This window comes from Haliotis rufescens, unplaced genomic scaffold, assembly GCF_023055435.1.
Source record: "Haliotis rufescens isolate VD_foot unplaced genomic scaffold, xgHalRufe1.0.p SCAF_62, whole genome shotgun sequence".
NCBI classification, from domain to species: Eukaryota; Metazoa; Mollusca; class Gastropoda; order Lepetellida; family Haliotidae; genus Haliotis; species Haliotis rufescens.
In genome coordinates, this window is record NW_025964353.1 from 247,310 (window position 1) to 266,433 (window position 19,124).

A 19,124-nucleotide genomic window follows, 5' to 3' on the forward strand; every position below is an offset into this window, starting at 1 on the left:
TCTCTGATTATTTTCAAGCAAATAACATAAGTATAAAATAATCCATCAAGAATGTTATTTCTACCTCTATCTATTGCTCTCACAGTTTGGGTCCTAGTATTAGATCCAGTTAGAACAAGGTTATATCATCTGAAAATCTTTAACCAGTCATCCTTCATAAGATAAGTGTTCTGTAATGCTACTATCTGAATGGACACAATAATAAACTATCTGAATAGACACAATAATAAACTAAAAAAAGTATTAATTAACAATTACGATGTATAAATTGGATTCACATCTATGTCATTGACAAATACAGATGACATATGATCAGATGTATGTACACGTACAAAAATAGTTAATAAACGAATATTGTGTGTACCTGTAGATCTATCGTGTAACGACATTATCAGCCTCGGGGTGTTGATTGTCATCTTATTTGTTTACATGCTCAGAATTGAATTGTGTTCGTCGATAGATTTACAGAATGGGTATATCAACACACGAGAATGACGCCCAGCTACTGTGGAGAGATGGTGTATATTTGTTAAGAACTGTCAGTGTCACTCTATGTCAAGATACAACTAGACTGAAAAGCGTGACCCATCCCCCAACAACTTCGGCGTGGAACAAGTGACACACTGTCTATTTTTATTCTATTTATGTATTCCTCGATTAAAACACTTACGCTTTGACTATTTTGCGACGATGTTGACTCTAACCTAAGTTCCCTTCCTCTGTTCGGCGTTGCCATGCGAATTAAGGTATCTTTCCCTTGTGTTGATCGGCATGCAGCAAAGTTTCGGAACTTTCATCAACAGCACTTCCGCGATAGGAAGTCTCGTGTGGTTTGGCGATATATTGACACATTTACGGAGGCAATGACATGCCTATGTCCATTGGATAATAATATAGCTATAGGCAAATATTCATCTAGTCACACTTAACTGGATAAATGTATGCAAGTTTGTATACGCATTGTATGCAACGTATGCAGCAAGTACAATATAACTCGTGTATCAACGTTTAATTCCTATTTTTTAATCATTCAGTGCGAGCCTGTTGTTGCCGCCATTAAGCACGTTTTTCCGGCAAGTTGACGGCAAGAAAATGGCTCACTTTGAACCACCACAGATTCAGGACAACCCAACAGGATGGGGTCCTTGTCAGGTCCCCGACCAATTTAAAGATATGCCCTATCAACCGTTTTCAAAGGATGTTCGACTGGGAAAGGTGATCATGTTTATTTGCGACCATATGTTTTAGTCAGTAAACGCCAATATGGGAGGGAATGAGTTCAATTGCTCGGGAATTTGCATGTATGCGAGGATTAATATGTGAGTTGAAGTTGCAGAATCGTTTGTATATGACCGTAATAATGTGTTGGTGTCAATACTTATAAAATAACGAAGTTAAGAAGGCTTACATTGGTAAATGCACTGCAATACAGTCTGTTAAATATAGAAATGAGTAGGTTGCATTGACAGTTGCATTTTTATCAAGGATAGTACAATTATTCTAGTTATCATCAGATTATGTCATATTGTTATTGTATGAACACGTTACATAAGTCACATAGACATAATTATCATGACGTCATTATTCCTTAAGGAAACGTTTAAAATATGGTATGAAATAGGTGACAGATGATTTCACTTTCGGCAATTACACCATATTGTCTATAAACACAACATGCACAATCACAGATATTAGTTTCTACTTTGAATAGTGGTATATTATGCTAACATTGCAGACTGTATTATATGCTGTAAAACGAATGAATAGTTTTTTCAGATAGAATCTGTAGGCGTTGTGACAGGAACTGCCCAAATCATTCATACATTATGTGAACATATGCATGGTATGATGATGAACTTTGACTTGATGCTAAAGAACTTTTGTTTATTGTTATAGGTATCTGACTGGACTGGAGCAACATATCAAGACAAAAGATATCTCGGTAAGACATGATTTGTTAGAGAACCTGTTTGTTTTTTTTGTGTAGGTTTTGAAACACCAGACATAACCATATTTTACCTAACACTTTCTATCTACATGATATATAAAAATAAAATAGAAATAAACATAATAAAGCAATCTTTAGCTCATATTTCGACCTTTCGTATCCTTATGAAATGGAGTATCATTTTCCCCAAAAAATGTTATCTGTCTGACTTACAATAAATTTATGTCAATTTTGCTTCAGGCAAGTACTCTTCAGCATTTGGGGGTGGAAGCCAGTATGCATATTACCACGATGAAGATGAGTCTAGCTACCAGCTGGTGGATACTGCACGTGTGCAGCGACCGATGTACCAGAGAGGACGAAGGCTGTTCCAACAGGTAGTAGATACAAAATATACCTATACTATAAACATGATAAATGTATATTGACATTTCTTTTGGTCAAAGTGTTTTTCAAGGAATTGCAAATAAATGTATATGGTCACTTTCAATGGTATATAATTGTTCCTTGGAGTGCGTCTGGTAATGTTTGAACTTAAAACTTTTAAGTGCTGATTTACTGACATTGATAACCTTGATGAGCTTTATACAAATGTTATAAGCGTTGTATCTCCATAGTGTATCCTGTCAGTACTGTGTAATGATGACCTAACATTAACATGTTTTATATCTAATTCGGATAGAATTCTACCTTCCACAATAGCAAGTATAAACATGCTCCTTTTACATGTTACTTAAATTTGCACATGAATTCTTCAGAGAAATGGTAGAAAACAATACCAAAGTACTCTTGCGTTAGTAGAGTAAGCCCTCGTTAGGTCTTTCCTGTGATTGTGATAAACAACCATTTTGAATATTTTGTTTAGAACAAACAGCGACGGGAACGAGAACGTCGCCAACAGCAGAACCAGGCCAATCTCCAAGTGTTGTCCAAGACCCAGAAGAATAGAGAGCGGTCAGTAGATGTTGTGCCCTTTTTTGTTTAACACTGCACAAAGTAATATTCCAGCAATATGAAAGCGGTCTGTAAATAATCACAGCTGAACCAAACGGTCCAGTGATTGACATGAGTATTGATCCACGCAATTGGGATAGATGACATGCAATATACCAAGTCCCCGAGCCAGTCAAGTTAATCCATTTGGTTGTCTCTTACAACAAGCATAGGTTGCTGGGGACCACTAACCGGATCGGGTGGTCAAGCTGGCTGACTTGATGGATGCATGTCATGATATTTCAGTTGTGTCGATCGATGTTCATGACGTCAGTCACTAGATTGTCTGATCCAGACTGGATTATTTACAGACCACCATCATAGAGCTGGAATGGTGCTGAGTGCAGCATTAAATAACAAACAAAAGGTTGAAAAGTTGGACAGACAGATACTTGAACACTTGGGCAGTGGGTGCTGTCTTGTGGTTTAGGCATGTGCTCATCACACAGACCCAGGTTAGATTCCCCACATTGTTATCGTGTGTTGAACCCAGTCTCAGTGTTGCTCACCATGATATAGTTGGAATATAACAATGAACAGAAACAAACCACACTGACTCACTTAGACAGTTACACAAACTCATGACATTACAAGCAGTTTTGTCTGTCAAAGCCTTGTTCTACAAATCAATCTTAGCTCTAAGACCAAGTTTCATTGACTTTTCATCCTTGTGTCGTTATGCTAAAATCGCTTTGTGTAATTTGAAAGCCAAAGTATTTCTTTGGAGTAGGTATTTTATGACAGATTTGTGATTAGTTACCTTAATGTATGTGGTATGGGTGACCAGCTGTATAACCTGCCATTGTGTTGTCGCTGTGTGAATCCCATTTTTCTAGAAGAGGCATGAAACCCTACCTGTTTACTCATGTTTGACTTTTCCTTCCCTTCAGTGATCGCCAGAGGCTGCTGAAGAAGTGGCAGAAGCAGTTTGGTAAACAGATGCAGGAGAACAGACAGAAGGTAATTCATCATATCCTTTGACTGCTCGATGATAAGATGATAAAACCCACACATGCACACACCCAACCAACATATATAAACAAACATGGGGTATGAAGACAGAAATTTGACCAAAGACTGAGCGTTGATCTCACTGTTGGTTGACAATTTTATGTGAACTGATTGAAACATGTTCTTTGTTAGATGCTTGTATAATTGACTTGTCAAGTCTCTACATGTTGTCTTTTACAGACGCCCCTGAAGCATCGCGACGCGTCAGTCCAGGTGCGAGACGATTGGACAGTAGTGGAGGAGATGGACTTTCCACGACTAACTAAACTCAATCTGCCTCAAATAGATGATAAGAATGATTTGTAAGTTATCCATACATTTCCTTTATTCAAAAGATTTCTTGAAAAATATCTTTTTTTGAAACTTATCCTATCTCATGGTATTCATTTCTCCTTCTTTCGATCCTATGTGGAAACGTGCTTGAACTCAAGTTTCGATTTCTAAAACCAATTCACCCAAACACATTCCAGCATCACCATGGTCACCGCCAAAAACAATGGGTCACCAACTGTAATCCTGTGCATAGCAACCTACACGACCTGATCACCTGACTATCCATGCCACATCATTCTCTTTCTCATCAACACCACGTGAGAGAATGTATGTAGTTATTGTGGGGGAGATCTTCCTCTGCTTTATGTCAACATCTATGGCAGTCTTTGAAGACCAGTTTGAAAACCTGTAGAAAATGCATACATACTTATTCCTTAGCTGATCCACATGATCGTCTGTCAATCTCCCCCCTCCCCCCCCTTTGAGATGATTTAGTATGAAATATGAAGTTCCGTCATATCGCAGACCACAGTCTCCTATACTGAGTAAAGATAGCTTACGCCCTTCTGACAGGGATTGACTTACAGGGGATCGACATTCTGCAGATCTACATCAATCTCAGAAGACTGACAGGATGCAGAATGCCCTGCATCAAGATTGACATTGTACTGATGAAGACTGTCGTTCTTATTCTTCAGATCAATCCTAAATTCTAGTGCGAGATCAATCAATCTCTATAGGCCACTCAGATCACCATCAACGTCAGGATCGATCTTGGTCTTCCAACCCACAACGACATGGCTATCATAATTCGTCTGTGGATCTACGTCTACATGATTATAGCTGGGATCGCTACCCTTCCCTTATGGAACGATACCGTCACATGACCCTCTATATCCTTCGGCATGGTCTGGCTGTCACGCATTGATACCCACCTTATTCAGACTACAGCACTGTATCTGAATACCGTCGCTATATGTCACCCAGGGCCCGACATCAGGACCACATTCGATACACAGATTGACATCGACTTCCATATCCCTCTCCTGGCTGTTTAATGGCTCGATATCAGTGCCAATATTCTAAGGATCGACATAGATACTCATAGCCTTCGGATCGACACTGGGAACGACATCGATACCCTCTGTTTATGGATCGCAAAGGGGAGCCCCTCCTCGGGGTTGGCCCCAACATCAATATCGGATGTCAATGTCAGGAATGTCAGGAATGTCGCCAACTTTCAGAGATTTATTACCTGCCTCTGCTATTGTCAAGCATTTCAAGGCTTTGCATTGACATTTATAGAAGAATCAATGTGATATTGTTGGAATAGTGATTAGTGCAGCGTTAACTCTGGCGTTTTGGAAGGGTTCGGACAGTTTACATTGGTATCACCCTCCCTTACCTACTTCACGGTTTCACCAGACTTTCATCAGCATTCGTTCCAACTGTTCAAGAAGATTGCCAACTTATTAACATTTAAGATGTGGAATATTACCCTGCTCAAGATAGACAATGGTAGGAATGAGGATGGACTGGATTGTGCGCCAAATTGTTCCTCATGCTATCAACATAAATTCGAGGATTTCGTCATTTTCCGACTTACTTACATGCATCAAATTTCATAAAGATTATCTTGCACCAGTCACGTCACACATACTACAGGGAAGTAACTGCCTCTACACCGTTATTCTTCAGAATTCGCAACAACACTTCGTCTATCTACCATACAGTTCCATCTTCCCGAGGCAAGTGAGTTAACTGACTATAAAAGTCCAGTTACCACCCTTGCCGAACTAGGCTGGTATTATGGAGTTACATTTTGGCTGGACTAACAAGTCTATGCATAGTCCAATCAAAATCGTGCACCGAAATCGAAATCCGGTTCGTAAAGTGTCATGCAGATTTCGGTCGACTGCAGGATTTGCAAAGCATGTGCATCGCCAACTCGTCAACAGATATTTTCTAAATCCTTTCATGTTTTAAATCAAGGTGCTCACGTGATTTGATGCACTTAGCGATGTAAGACTCGTTTTATCACAATATAGATCTTGATTATCGATCAGATCGTCTTGACTGGGCGCCACCGTTTTGTTTGAAGCAAATGCAAGTGATACGAGAGGTTGAATCTGATTGGTCAATAGGAGAGGCATTGAAAGGACATAACTTGTAATAGCCACTGGTTGCGCTACGATCGAGCCCAGGAATTCTGGGACTTCGCTGGGACTTCATTGCAAAGAATCAACTTCCGGGACAGCCAGCAATTGCACCCTATCTGCCATCATAGAGGGTTGCTTTTGGAAGTCAGATACAGTCTTTGCTTTCCACTATCAACGTGACATCTCAGTCACCGACGTTCAGGGCCTCCACCAGTTCAGTCCCTTGGTCTGAGCACGGTTGACAGCTGCCCATCAGCACAGATTGACGATACCGTACCTGCTCCTGCAGCCCAGTACTCCGTATCCTGCAGCCCAGATTAGGATTACAGTGCGTGACCCATTGTTTTGGGTGGTGACCATGGTGATTAGTGGTGGGACGATACACCGATGCAACAGTGGATCATGTTTTTTTACTTCTCGATACAAGTATAGATCACGGTCGCACACAAAGTTGAAAGTATCACTTCTTACCTTAAATCTATTCTTTAATGAGTGTTACACCAAACACTAATTACAAGTGAAAATGAGTAGTGAAAACGTACATATTTTCATCCATTGCGCCATACTTGACACTGCCAACAGTAAATAGTTAGTGTGCCAGGTATTTGGCCATCCTGTCAATGAAAAAGATGGCTTACACACCACAGATAAGAGCACATACAAGTATCGTGATACAAACGGGATCGTGAGCAAGGTATCGTGATATGTATCGAATCGCACAGTTGGTGTATCGTCCCAGCCATTATGGTAATGCGTGCATGTGTTCAGGTGAATTGTTTTTAGAAGCTGGAAATGTTTGTGCAAGCACCTTTCCACATAGGATCGAAAGAAGGAGAATAGTGTGAGATGAGATCAGTATTATAAATATACAATTTAATGTATCATGTACAGTATTTCATAACAAGTTAAGGGATTAGGGGAAACCTTATGATTTAAGCCTCCACATGGTACAGTGAACATGTAAACTCTAACATCATGATTGACTGCAGTAATCAGTCTTCAGCAACCCATGCTAGTAAGAGGCCACTAACATGATCAGGACCCTTGAAGATCCAGGATAGAATAGGTCTTCAGCAACCAATGCTTGCCGTCAAAGGCGACTATGCTTGTTGTAAGAGGCGTCTTAACGGGATTAGGTGGTTAGGCTCGCTGACTTGGTTGACATATGTCATCGTATCCCAATTGTGTGGATTATTCTCATGATATCAATCACTGGATTGTCTGGTCCAGATTCCATTATCTACAGACTGCCATCATATAGCTGGCATACATTGATCAATAATGCATATCATCGTTTCCCAATTGAGTAGATTAATGCTCATGATGTCACTCACTTGATTGTCTGGTCAAGACTTGATTTTTTACAGACTGCCTCGTATAGCTGGAATATTGCTGAGTGCAGTGTTAAACAACAAACAAACAAGAAAGTAATCACTAGGTAGAGTTATTAATGGTGTATTTCTCTGCTAGAGTGAAGTGTGGAGGCATGGAGTACTATGACAAGACGTACGACCGAGTGACCACGAAGAACGAGAAGAGGCTGAAGAGGATCAATCGTATTTTCCACAAAGTGACAACCACCGACGATCCCATCATCAGACAGGTATGATTCTGTGAACTCCTAGGCTAGTGGTTGGTGGGAAGTAGGGAAGCCTAGTGGTTAAAGCACTCCACCTGGAATATTGTGGAATAGAGTGCGTCATTAAACAACAAACATGTAAAACAATTCTGATTCTTTCTGTTTTAATGTCAGTACAAGATATACAATGTAGCATTAAGCCAACAATTATTGACAATGTATCAGCTGATTACATTACCCTTAAACTGCGGGGGACACGGGTGGCCCAGTCTATGGCGCCGCGATTCGCTGTGCAGAATTGCGTCCCTTGGGCACCCAAGAAACCTATGATTGTGGGTTCGAATCCCGGTTCGCCCCTATTATGTTTCTAGGTTTGTCAGCACCATCTCATGCTCCGGGGTTTCACCGAAGCGGTAAACGTCTGAGACCTGCATCACTATGGGCTTTCCCCCCACATTAAGCTTACAAGCCGCGATATAACTTGAATACTGTTAAAAGTGGCGTTAAACCCAACTCACTCGCCTAAAACTGCTGAAGTTTGTTTGCATTGTGACCTGTCTATTCCAGCTTGCTAAGACACAAGGCAATGTGTTTGCTACAGACGCCATCCTGGCAACACTCATGTGCTGCACCCGGTCTGTGTACTCCTGGGATATCATCGTGCAACGGGTGGGGAACAAGCTGTTTTTTGACAAGCGAGATGACTCTGAGTTTGACTTGTTAACTGTGAGTGAGACTGCGACAGAGCCTCCCCAGGACGAAGGAAACAGCATCAACTCCCCACGCAACCTGGCTCTCGAAGCTACCTTCATCAACCATAACTTCTCACAACAAGTTTTAAAAATGGCAAGTCAATATCTTGACATGATAGCATGTCCACGTACCCCAACGACATGGCTCATTGATGACAGTATCGATCACTGGACCAGACTTGATTGTTTCACCATCACATAGCTGGAATATTGCTGAGAGCAGCATGATGTTACAAACAAAACAAAAACTTACACTACCACTTACCTTGTTTAGGAATGAAACGTTCCAAATGTCAAAGACTTAATATTGGCACAGTGATTGAGGGGCGGTCAGGTAGCCTAGTGGTTAAGCGTTCTCGTCACGCCAAAGACCCAGGTTCGATTCCTGACATGGGTACAATGTGTAAAGCCCATTTCTGGTATCCCCCACTGTGATATTGCTGGAATATTGCTGAAAGCGGCATAAAACCATACTCACTCACTCACTCACTCACTCACTTTAAGTGATTGTAATCCTAATTCTCGTCCTGGAAGAATTCCACTGGCTTTATACCATGCACACTACTGAAGTTGGTGAGGTTTGGCACCATGGCTGCTATAAGACTGCCCTGTTTTTGGAGATCATACATATATACATCATGCAATGTCCTGTCCTTTTCTTACGTTGTGTTTTTACAACTGTTGCAATCGCTCTGTCATCATGCTTATGGAAATTACAACGCGAAAGAAGATGTACCAAAACTTTCAATTTCTAAATATTTGTTATATTTTGATTAGACGTGTAAAAGTAGTTGGTAAAGTTTTCTACCCTGTAACCATGGTAACTGTCCTGATTATTAACTGATAAGTCATTCAATCTCCCCAGCAATATGGCCACAGTTAACTTATCTGAGATTAACAAGCTGTAAGGACTAGTAACGTTTCTCTCAAAATGTATTTATACTGTGTGACACTTTGTGGCCAGGTTGAATTCACTCCAGGCGTCTACCTCTAATGATGCTTGTCTTGACTTGTAGGGAGAAGAAAAATACAACTTCGAAAAGAAGAATCCATTTATCCAAGGTGAAGACGACAGTGAAGTGGCGTCTGTTGGGTACAGGTATGTTAGCTGGGCCTGCTTCATAGACAAGTCTTCATGTTGTATGATGCTATGGCTAAAAAGAGTAAACATTGTAACAGGTTAAAATCCCATGCATTATTTATTCTTTTGATGTAGAAAAACATACCTTGTCCAGTTGCCTTAAATAAGAATTCTTATGTATTCAGATTTTCAAATATTGATGTTGAAATATGTACTTCCAATTAGGTTTATTCACCATGGTGAATAGCTGACAAATAGTTACCGCATCATACATCAATACGCATGAAAAGGGGCACAATTCGCTGTGAAGAGTTGTGTCCCTTAGGCATGCCAGGATCTGTTGCTAATGGGTTTGAATCCTGTTTGTGACTTCATTGTGGATTTTCTTCCTATGTTAGATTACACTGGGATTACTGAGTGTTCAAACCAGAATTAAATACTATCTCAAATGTAAGGTTACGTATAAATTTAACAAATGTTGCTGTCTGCTTTGATATTAAAATATTTTCTACATTAAAAATCTAATGATTCATGAAACGTTGTACTTACCCCCAACCTCCACCCCACCCCCACACGACAGTAACAAAATGAAATCAAGGATTTACCTAGACCTACTCACAGGACGATATTCGGTCCCAAGTTTGCAGCAAATGTCAGTAAAGAATCGCAGACTACAAAAATTCCCAATTCAGGTGATTCTAGTGAAATAATCATCATAATGTTGTAGGGGTGATTTGTATTTGCACTGAATGACAAGACCAATAGATAGAATGAGGCTTTTATCTTTAGTTTTATGTTATTGCATTGAAAATAAGAACTTTAAACAAATTCCATTTTGAACAAATATTTACAAAATAACAAGGTTTATTGCTAATTTGGCTGCCAAAGGCATTTAGTTGGGATCCTACATAAATCCCTGAGAGAATAATGGAAAGTCATGTCTCTAGCCATTTGATACCTTTTCTTCTTCAGGTACAGGAAATGGGATTTAGGGAATGATATTACGTTGATAGCACGGTGTGAGCATGACGCCATCATGTATGGACCGAATGGAGAGCTTCAGTACATCAATGTGAAGTCCCTGAACGAGTGGGACGCCAGAGTGAGTACCCAGTATTGATCCTAGCAGTTAGGTGTCAGTTCGGACATTGTACTCTCCTGTCACAAGGATGTACAGTGTTCCCTTGCTATTGCGCCCTTCAATATAGCACTAACTCGGTATTAGCGCACGGTAAAGCATGGCTCCCCAAATTTACTTGCATTTTCAATAAACTTCCAATGACGCGATGTTTTCCCCCATCTCAGAAAACATTATCAGTTGATCACCGCAATCACGTAAAACCCGGAACTACCCGTCAACAAATCCGAACTGAAGAATGCAATTTGATCCTGTTATTATAATATCTGGTAATAAAAAAAATGTTCATTGTTTATCTGGACTAATGTTTGCAATATATATTTTTAATTATCCCCCGCTCAACAAAGTTGGCGGGGGATATAGAAACAGGCTCCATCCATACATCCGTCCGTCACGTTTCGTTTCCGGAGCATAACTCAAAAACCGTTCAATATTTTTTCATTAAACTTTGCAGGTCTGTCAAGTACATGCTGAACTGGTGCCTCTTGCTATTTAGAAATTTTAGAAATTTTTATTTTTTATGTTTCCATGGCAACAGGATGGACTTAGGTTCCAAACTTACATCCAGGGATTAAGATTACCTTGTGTATTTACATCCAGGGATTAAGATTACCTTGTGTATTTTCTCGTAAACTAAGCTGGAAACAGCAATCACCTGTACACACGTTTTCTTGGAATCTACTGGTGATTTGGTCAAGACAAACCCATTGATATAACTTTACAGGATTTTAATGCAAGGATCAGCAAAAATTGTATCTGAAACTATTTTTTTTATCAGGAATGATATATTCCAATGTCTTGTTAATTTAGTTGCATCTTTTACTAAATATATTTGAAATAAATATAACCCTAAGCGAAGCAGCTGATCGCGACTGCCAGCTTTTATTTTTTACATGGAACCAGTTTGACCAGTCACCATCGAGGCTCCCGCGCATGTGATTGCGAGAACTATGCGTTGACATAGAATCGTCAAACTATAACAAATATGAATTTTAACAAGTATGGCATTTATGATATATGTATCCATTCTCTGTCAACTAAAGTTCGTTTCAAGGCGTCATAAGCGGGAATCTGACCGTGGTTACTGTTAATAACGGTGAGTTGTGCAATCTTCCGATCGCTTCACACATGATTTCGCCGAAATCCAGTGCTTGATATCACGAGCATCGATCTATGCAATGGGGATACGATGACATGCGTCAACCAAGTCAGCGAGCCTGACCAACCAATCCCGTTAGTTGCCTCTTACGACAAGCATGGGTTGCTGAAGACCAATTCTAACCCGGAATCTTCACGGGACTTGAAATTTGTGGACAACTGTTCCATTCTCATTGACTCACACATCTGTATTTCAGTATTCTGGCGGTGTGGATTGCCCTTCTCATTGACTCACACATCTGTATTTCAGTATTCTGGCGGTGTGGATTGCCCTTCTCATTGACTCACACACCTGTATTTCAGTATTCTGGCGGTGTGGATTGCCCTTCTCATTGACTCACACACCTGTATTTCAGTATTCTGGCGGTGTGGATTGCCCTTCTCATTGACTCACACACCTGTATTTCAGTATTCTGGCGGTGTGGATTGCCCTTCTCATTGACTCACACACCTGTATTTCAGTATTCTGGCGGTGTGGATTGCCCTTCTCATTGACTCACACACCTGTATTTCAGTATTCTGGCGGTGTGGATTGCCCTTCTCATTGACTCACACACCTGTATTTTTAGTATTCTGGCGGTGTGGATTGCCCTTCTCATTGACTCACACACCTGTATTTCAGTATTCTGGCGGTGTGGATTGCCCTTCTCATTGACTCACACACCTGTATTTCAGTATTCTGGCGGTGTGGATTGCCCTTCTCATTGACTCACACACCTGTATTTCAGTATTCTGGCGGTGTGGATTGCCCTTCTCATTGACTCACACACCTGTATTTTTAGTATTCTGGCGGTGTGGATTGCCCTTCTCATTGACTCACACACCTGTATTTCAGTATTCTGGCGGTGTGGATTGCCCTTCTCATTCACTCACACACCTGTATTTCAGTATTCTGGCGGTGTGGATTGCCCTTCTCATTGACTCACACACCTGTATTTCAGTATTCTGGCGGTGTGGATTGCCCTTCTCATTGACTCACACACCTGTATTTCAGTATTCTGGCGGTGTGGATTGCCCTTCTCATTGACTCACACACCTGTATTTTTAGTATTCTGGCGGTGTGGATTGCCCTTCTCATTGACTCACAAACCTGTATTTCAGTATTCTGGCGGTGTGGATTGCCCTTCTCATTGACTCACACACCTGTATTTCAGTATTCTGGCGGTGTGGATTGCCCTTCTCATTGACTCACACACCTGTATTTCAGTATTCTGGCGGTGTCGATTGGCGGAGCAGGCTGGACAACCAGCGGGGTGCTGTGTTGGCCACAGAGCTCAAAAACAACAGCTGTAAGCTGGCAAAATGGACAGTCTCGGCCCTCCTGGCAGGGTCAGACCAGCTTAAGTTTGGGTGAGTTACTCGTACAGCCATTTTGTGTGTCTGACCTGGTTGTCTCAAACTAGATTAGGGGTAGCTTAGTGGTTAAAGTGTTCACTTTACATGCCAAAGCCCGGGTTCGTTTCCCAACATCAGTGCAATATGTAAAGCCTATTTCCGGTGTCCCCTCTGTGATATGGCCGGAATATTGCTAACAGCGACATAACACTATATTCACTCACTCATTCACTCACTCAGTCAGTCACTCACTCACTCACTCACTCACTCACTCGAGGCTGTCGGGTAGCCTAGTGGTTAAAGCGTTCGCTCGTCCAGCCGAAGACCCGGGTTCTATTCCCGACATGATGGGTACAATGTGTGAAGCCCATTTAAGGTGTCCCCAGCCGTGATATCGCTGGAATATTGCTAAAAGCAACATTAAACCTCACTCACTCACTCACTCACTCACTCACTCACTCACTCACTCACTCACTCACTCACCTCACTCACCTCACTCACTCACCTCACTCACTCACTCACTCACTCACTCACTCACTCACTCAAAGTACTTCCTCATTGTCATGTATACAGTGCCAGCCTCCTGGATATTGGGCGACGATGGTTTGTCCCCATTCTACAATGGAATGGTTAGTTGTGAACCTTTTTACCATGTTAGCAACAGCAATTTGTGGTGTGGCATTGATCTTTTGTTTTGAGTATGTAATGGTTATGAAGGAATAGTAGTTCCACATACATACAGCTGTATCTATTTCCCAAGTGGCATATTTATCTTCATGTTTCCTGTAAAGAACAATCACACTGAAATCAAATCTTATTTCTAGCTGCCGCTAAACGAAGATCTGAGGACGGGTCACATCAGAACAAACTTTCAACCAATCATAACTTCTCTTACCAGATCGGGAAAGTGACTGTCAGAAAGTGTTTTCTAATCATGCAACCTGGAAAAGGTTAACATGGGTTATTCTGAATGACAGTTACAGCTGTAGGACTGAATCCGTCAAAATCATCATCTCTCTCTTGCTGGAATGGGATAAATATTTTAACGAAAGAGACTTTGCCAAGCCCGTCGGAAGTACTGCCTTAAATCTAGGCCATCTATTTCACATTCCAGAATGTTGTTTTCTTCAGGTTTCAAATTTTGAGTTGATATTTTTCTAGTGTAGTCTGGAATGGGATTCACCACTTTGAAACTAGTGCAGTAAAGCTTGAGAATGCTGTTTTCTGATTGGCCAGTGTTGACTTATTGTAAATCGTTTCATTGGTTGGTCAAAGTTCACGACGTGACCTGTAATGGAATGTCCTCAGATCTTTGTTTAGCGGTAGTGAGAATGAAGATTTGATTTTATTGAGGTTGTGCAAAGAATGTATTGCCAAGCATACCCAGATGCGGTTGCCAGGGAGAAACCTGTGGCATAACATACCTATCTTTTCCTTTCAGGTATGTATCGAGACTTCAGTTGAAAGATTCAGCCAAACATGTTCTTCTGGGAACCCAGCAATTCAAGCCTATTGAGTTTGCTAGCCAGATCAACCTGAATATGGATAACGCCTGGGGGATCCTGCGCTGCATCATTGACACCTGCATGAAGCTGAAGGAGGGCAAGTACCTCATCATGAAGGACCCCAACAAGGTTGGTTTGTTTGTTTGTTTGTTTGTTGGTTTAACGCTACACCCAGCAATATTCCAGCTATATGACGGCGGTCTGTAAATAATTGAGTCTGGACCAGACAATCCAGTGATTGACATCATGGGCATCGATCCACGCAATTGGGATACAATGACATGCAACAACCAAGTCAGCGAGTCTGACCACTGAGTCCCGTTAGTTGCATCTTACAACAAGGTCAGTGAGGGGGACGGTGGCTACTGCTGCCACCATTGTGTCTTGCAATAAGCATTTTTTTTTTTTTTTTTTTTAATGCCACACTCGGCAATATTCCAGCTATATGATGGTTGTCTGTAAAATATTGAGTCTGGACCAGACAATCCTATGACTGATATCATGAGCATCTATCCATGCTATTGGGACTACAAAAAAATTAAATGTGAAAACTAAAATGAAAAGCAGATGGGTTTTTTCATTACACCAAACAGAAATACCATTACATTATATGTTTAAAAAAACAATCATTTTCTCTTTGCTATTAGTATAAATAATTGTTTATAATCATGATATTGAGTGAAATGTAAAAATGTCTGACCTCATGATGGCTTAATGGTTTGAAAACCATCATTGAAAATTCATAAGTTACAGAGTTATGGCCCTTGTAATTCTTGAGGTGGCTGCAGGGATCGTGGCTTTGTTTTGATTGATTCTGGCACAGAGTGTCTGACGTTACTTCTTCAACACATATAACTTGTATCTTTTTGACACCACTGAGCAGTTTGTTCTTTTTGTATAGGTTGAGATAAATTTATTTTGCCCTTAAGTCATAAGTCTGTGATGAGGTATTGAGTAAAGACAATGATCGGGCTAAAATCACTGTGTGACAGGCCACTGCTTTCTCTGGTCATATTGGTAATCAGACTACTACCCTACAAGCCAAATCACAACTTGACTGAAAAAGTTTGGTACATCAGTTCGGATTGTGAGAAACGTATTTGTGAAGTGTAAGTAGTTTATCAGCTTGTAAGACCCTGTAATTGGATTGTGAAGTGTGACAATCCATGATGTGTTTGCTGCTTCTGATCAATTGTAATTTAACACAACGCATCAGAATTGAGGAGGTAAGCTCCTTTGTGCAAAGTGTCAGCTTAAGTAAGCAGTATTTTTTGTCAGTGTACTTCAGAACTTGTCAGGCTCAAATTAATCAGTAAAAACCTTTCATACATGTCCTTCAGTGATTGAATTCTGTGAGTATGCTGTGTGAATCTAGACAGACGTTTGGATTAACATGAATTAAAAATGAAATACTTTTAAGAACCCAAAGTTCATTTCAAAGTGTAATGCACGATTTTGGTTTTATTGTGTTTAATTCCTACAATCATTCTGATGATGTTTGACAGCTCCATGGTAATCCTTTTACCAAAGACGTAGATGTGTAAAAGATATATCAGCCTTGGGTTTTCCTCCCACAGTGAACGGACATTATGTGATGATACTTAAAAATCAATTACAGCCGCTTTAAACCAGTCTCACTCACTTTCACTTTGCCAGCATCTTTGGCTGAACAACAGGGGGACAGATAATGGGAGACAACCCTGAGATCACTATTCCGATTTTAATGCATCCTTTTGAGTGTTTGACTTTGACCCAAATGGTCTGGGATGTTGCTGCTTATAACCACCATGACACGATTGTTTCCAGGTTTCCAGGAATAAAGCGGGAATAATGCAGACTTGTGTAAAATAACCAGCAATACTATTTTGGATTTTTTCTTTCAGCCTGTGATTCGAATCTATGATATACCAGACAACACTTTTGAATCTGATGAAGATGATGATGATGATTCGTCTGATGATGAAGAAGAGAGTGAATCTGATGGTAAGACTCCTCCCCCCACACACAAAACTGTAAATGGGAATTATTAGTTTGTGATCAAGTTGAGTTTTTTGTAGCAATGTGTTAGCCATGTTCATACAGTTAGACCTGATTGTATGCAGTTAGACCTGATTGTATGCAGTTAGACCTGATTGTATGCAGCTAGACCTGATTGTATGCAGCTAGACCTGATTGTATGCAGTTAGACCTGATTGTATGCAGTTAGACCTGATTGTATGCAGTTAGACCTGATTGTATGCAGCGAGTGTGTGAATGCTCCTTGCTTCGTCCATTTTTGCATTTTCTTAACTTTTCACCTGGCAACAAGCTTTGTTTTATCTAGTTCATGTATTGCCAAAAGCTATTAATGTTAAAGGCTTTGGACTATAGGTGTAAAAAGTATTTTGGAAAAATTGATCTTGATCTATCTGTTTTAATCAAAGTTGTGTTAGTTTTGTGTCATAAGTTCGTTTATTTTTTCCAGAAACTGTGGACAAATGAGCTGCAGTCAAGTGCTATGCTGATCTACAATGCCTGCCATCTTGGGCGTCTTGTTGACCTTGCTGGGTCTTGTTTGGGATATTTAAGTATGCTAGGAGAAAGGACGTGGACATCTTTACAGTTTGAAGACAACTTAAATCCAAAACCTATGCCATCACCTTGTACATTATGTTTGGATTGTCTGAGAATGAATGCTGAACTAGTGATTGTGGTCTGTTGCAATATTTGTTATTGCTATGGTCATATAGCCAAGTTATGGTAATATTTATACAATTATAAGAAATTGTTTTGAAAAATTGAAAAGCAACGTTGTCACATACTTAAGAAACTAGTTGCAAGATAAGTTTGTTATGATCGTGTTAGTGTATATTTCCTCTTGTTAACTCTGCCCACCATACTACACAGTCTGGGACGTGGGCCGTTATCTCTTGTAAAGGTAATGGCAACATGCAATGTATTGAAAATGTTATCGTAAACTGGAAATCAAATTCAAACTACAATTCTTTATTTTTTGTGTCTTTTATTATGGAATACACATCTTGTAGGTCTTTTAGGTTTGGGGGAAATATTAAGAAAATGAATAAATGAAATATGTCTTAAAGAAATAAACTATTTGAAAATTTTGCTCTGACTTTTTCTCATTTCATTGGCACTAAACACTTTGTTTTGTTTGTTGTTTAACGCCACACTCAGAATTATTTCAGCTATGTGACTGCTGTCTGTAAATAATCGAGTCTGGCAATTGTGATACGATGACATGCATCAACCAAATCAGCGAGCCTGACCACCTGATCCCGTTAGTCGCCTTTTACGGCATGCATGGGTTGCTGAAGACCTATTCTACCCCATCTTCCCAAGGCAAGAGAGTTAACTGACTATAAAAGTCCAGTTTCCACCCTTGCCAAACTAGGCTGGAATTCCTGGGCTCGATTGTAGCGCCACCAGTGGCTATTACGAGTTATGACCCTTCTATGGCTCTCCTATGGACCAATCAGATTCAACCTCTTGTATCACTTGCATTTGCTTCAAACAAGATGGCGGTGCCCAGTCGAGACGATCTGATCGATAATTAAGATCTATATTGTGATAAAACGGGTCTTACATCGCGAAGTGCATCAAATCACGTGAGCACCTTGATTAAAAACATGAAAAGATTTGGAAAATATCTGTTGACGAGTTGGCAGTGCACATGCTTTGCAAATCCTGCAACAGACCGAAATCTGCATTACAGTTTAAGAACCGGATTTCGATTTGGTTGCCAGCACAGTGGAGATTCAAGTTAGAGTGTGTAAGGAGGATGGAGTAACAAGTGCTTATGCCTGATTGGAGCTGCAAACCCTTGGATCAGATTGGAGCTGCAATCCCTTAGATCTGTTTTCAGTTGGAAGGATCTGATTGGAGCTGCAATCCCTTCGATCTGTTTTCAGTTTGAAGGATCTGATTGGAGCTGCAATCCCTTCGATCTGTTTTCAGTTGGAAGGATCTGATTGGAGCTGCAATCCCTTCGATCTGTTTTCAGTTGGAAGGATCTGATTGGAGCTGCAATCCCTTAGATCTGTTTTCAGTTGGAAGGATTTGATTGGAGCTGCAATCCCTTAGATCTGTTTTCAGTTGGAAGGATCTGATTGGAGCTGCAATCCCTTAGATCTGTTTTCAGTTGGAAGGATCTGATTGGAGCTGCAATCCCTTCGATCTGTTTTCAGTTGGAAGG

General features: G+C 40.5%; 2 protein-coding genes across 3 annotated transcripts in view; one reads left to right on the forward strand and one right to left on the reverse strand.

Annotated features, from left to right (window-relative positions):
- The window catches only part of LOC124114026 (E3 ubiquitin-protein ligase TRAF7-like), a 173,285-nt gene extending 172,444 nt beyond the window's left edge, over nt 1-841 (reverse strand). For both annotated transcript variants that reach the window (XM_046474561.2, XM_048386930.1), the window contains exon 1: nt 671-841. In XM_046474561.2, the coding sequence (XP_046330517.1) occupies nt 671-736 (66 nt within the window). In that variant the 5' untranslated portion in view covers nt 737-841. The remainder of the gene's footprint in view (nt 1-670) is intronic.
- Nucleotides 842-1,033: 192 nt separating this feature from the next.
- On the forward strand, nt 1,034-18,036 carry LOC124114025 (eukaryotic translation initiation factor 3 subunit D-like). Its single transcript, XM_046474560.2, has 14 exons — nt 1,034-1,215; nt 1,897-1,942; nt 2,189-2,325; nt 2,814-2,902; nt 3,832-3,901; nt 4,133-4,254; nt 7,855-7,987; nt 8,531-8,809; nt 9,732-9,814; nt 10,769-10,898; nt 13,300-13,442; nt 14,869-15,061; nt 16,816-16,915; nt 17,397-18,036. Exons 1-14 carry the CDS (start codon nt 1,093-1,095, stop codon nt 17,411-17,413), a joined length of 1,665 nt encoding a protein of 554 aa, XP_046330516.2. The 5' UTR covers nt 1,034-1,092; the 3' UTR covers nt 17,414-18,036.
- Nucleotides 18,037-19,124: the final 1,088 nt, after the last annotated feature.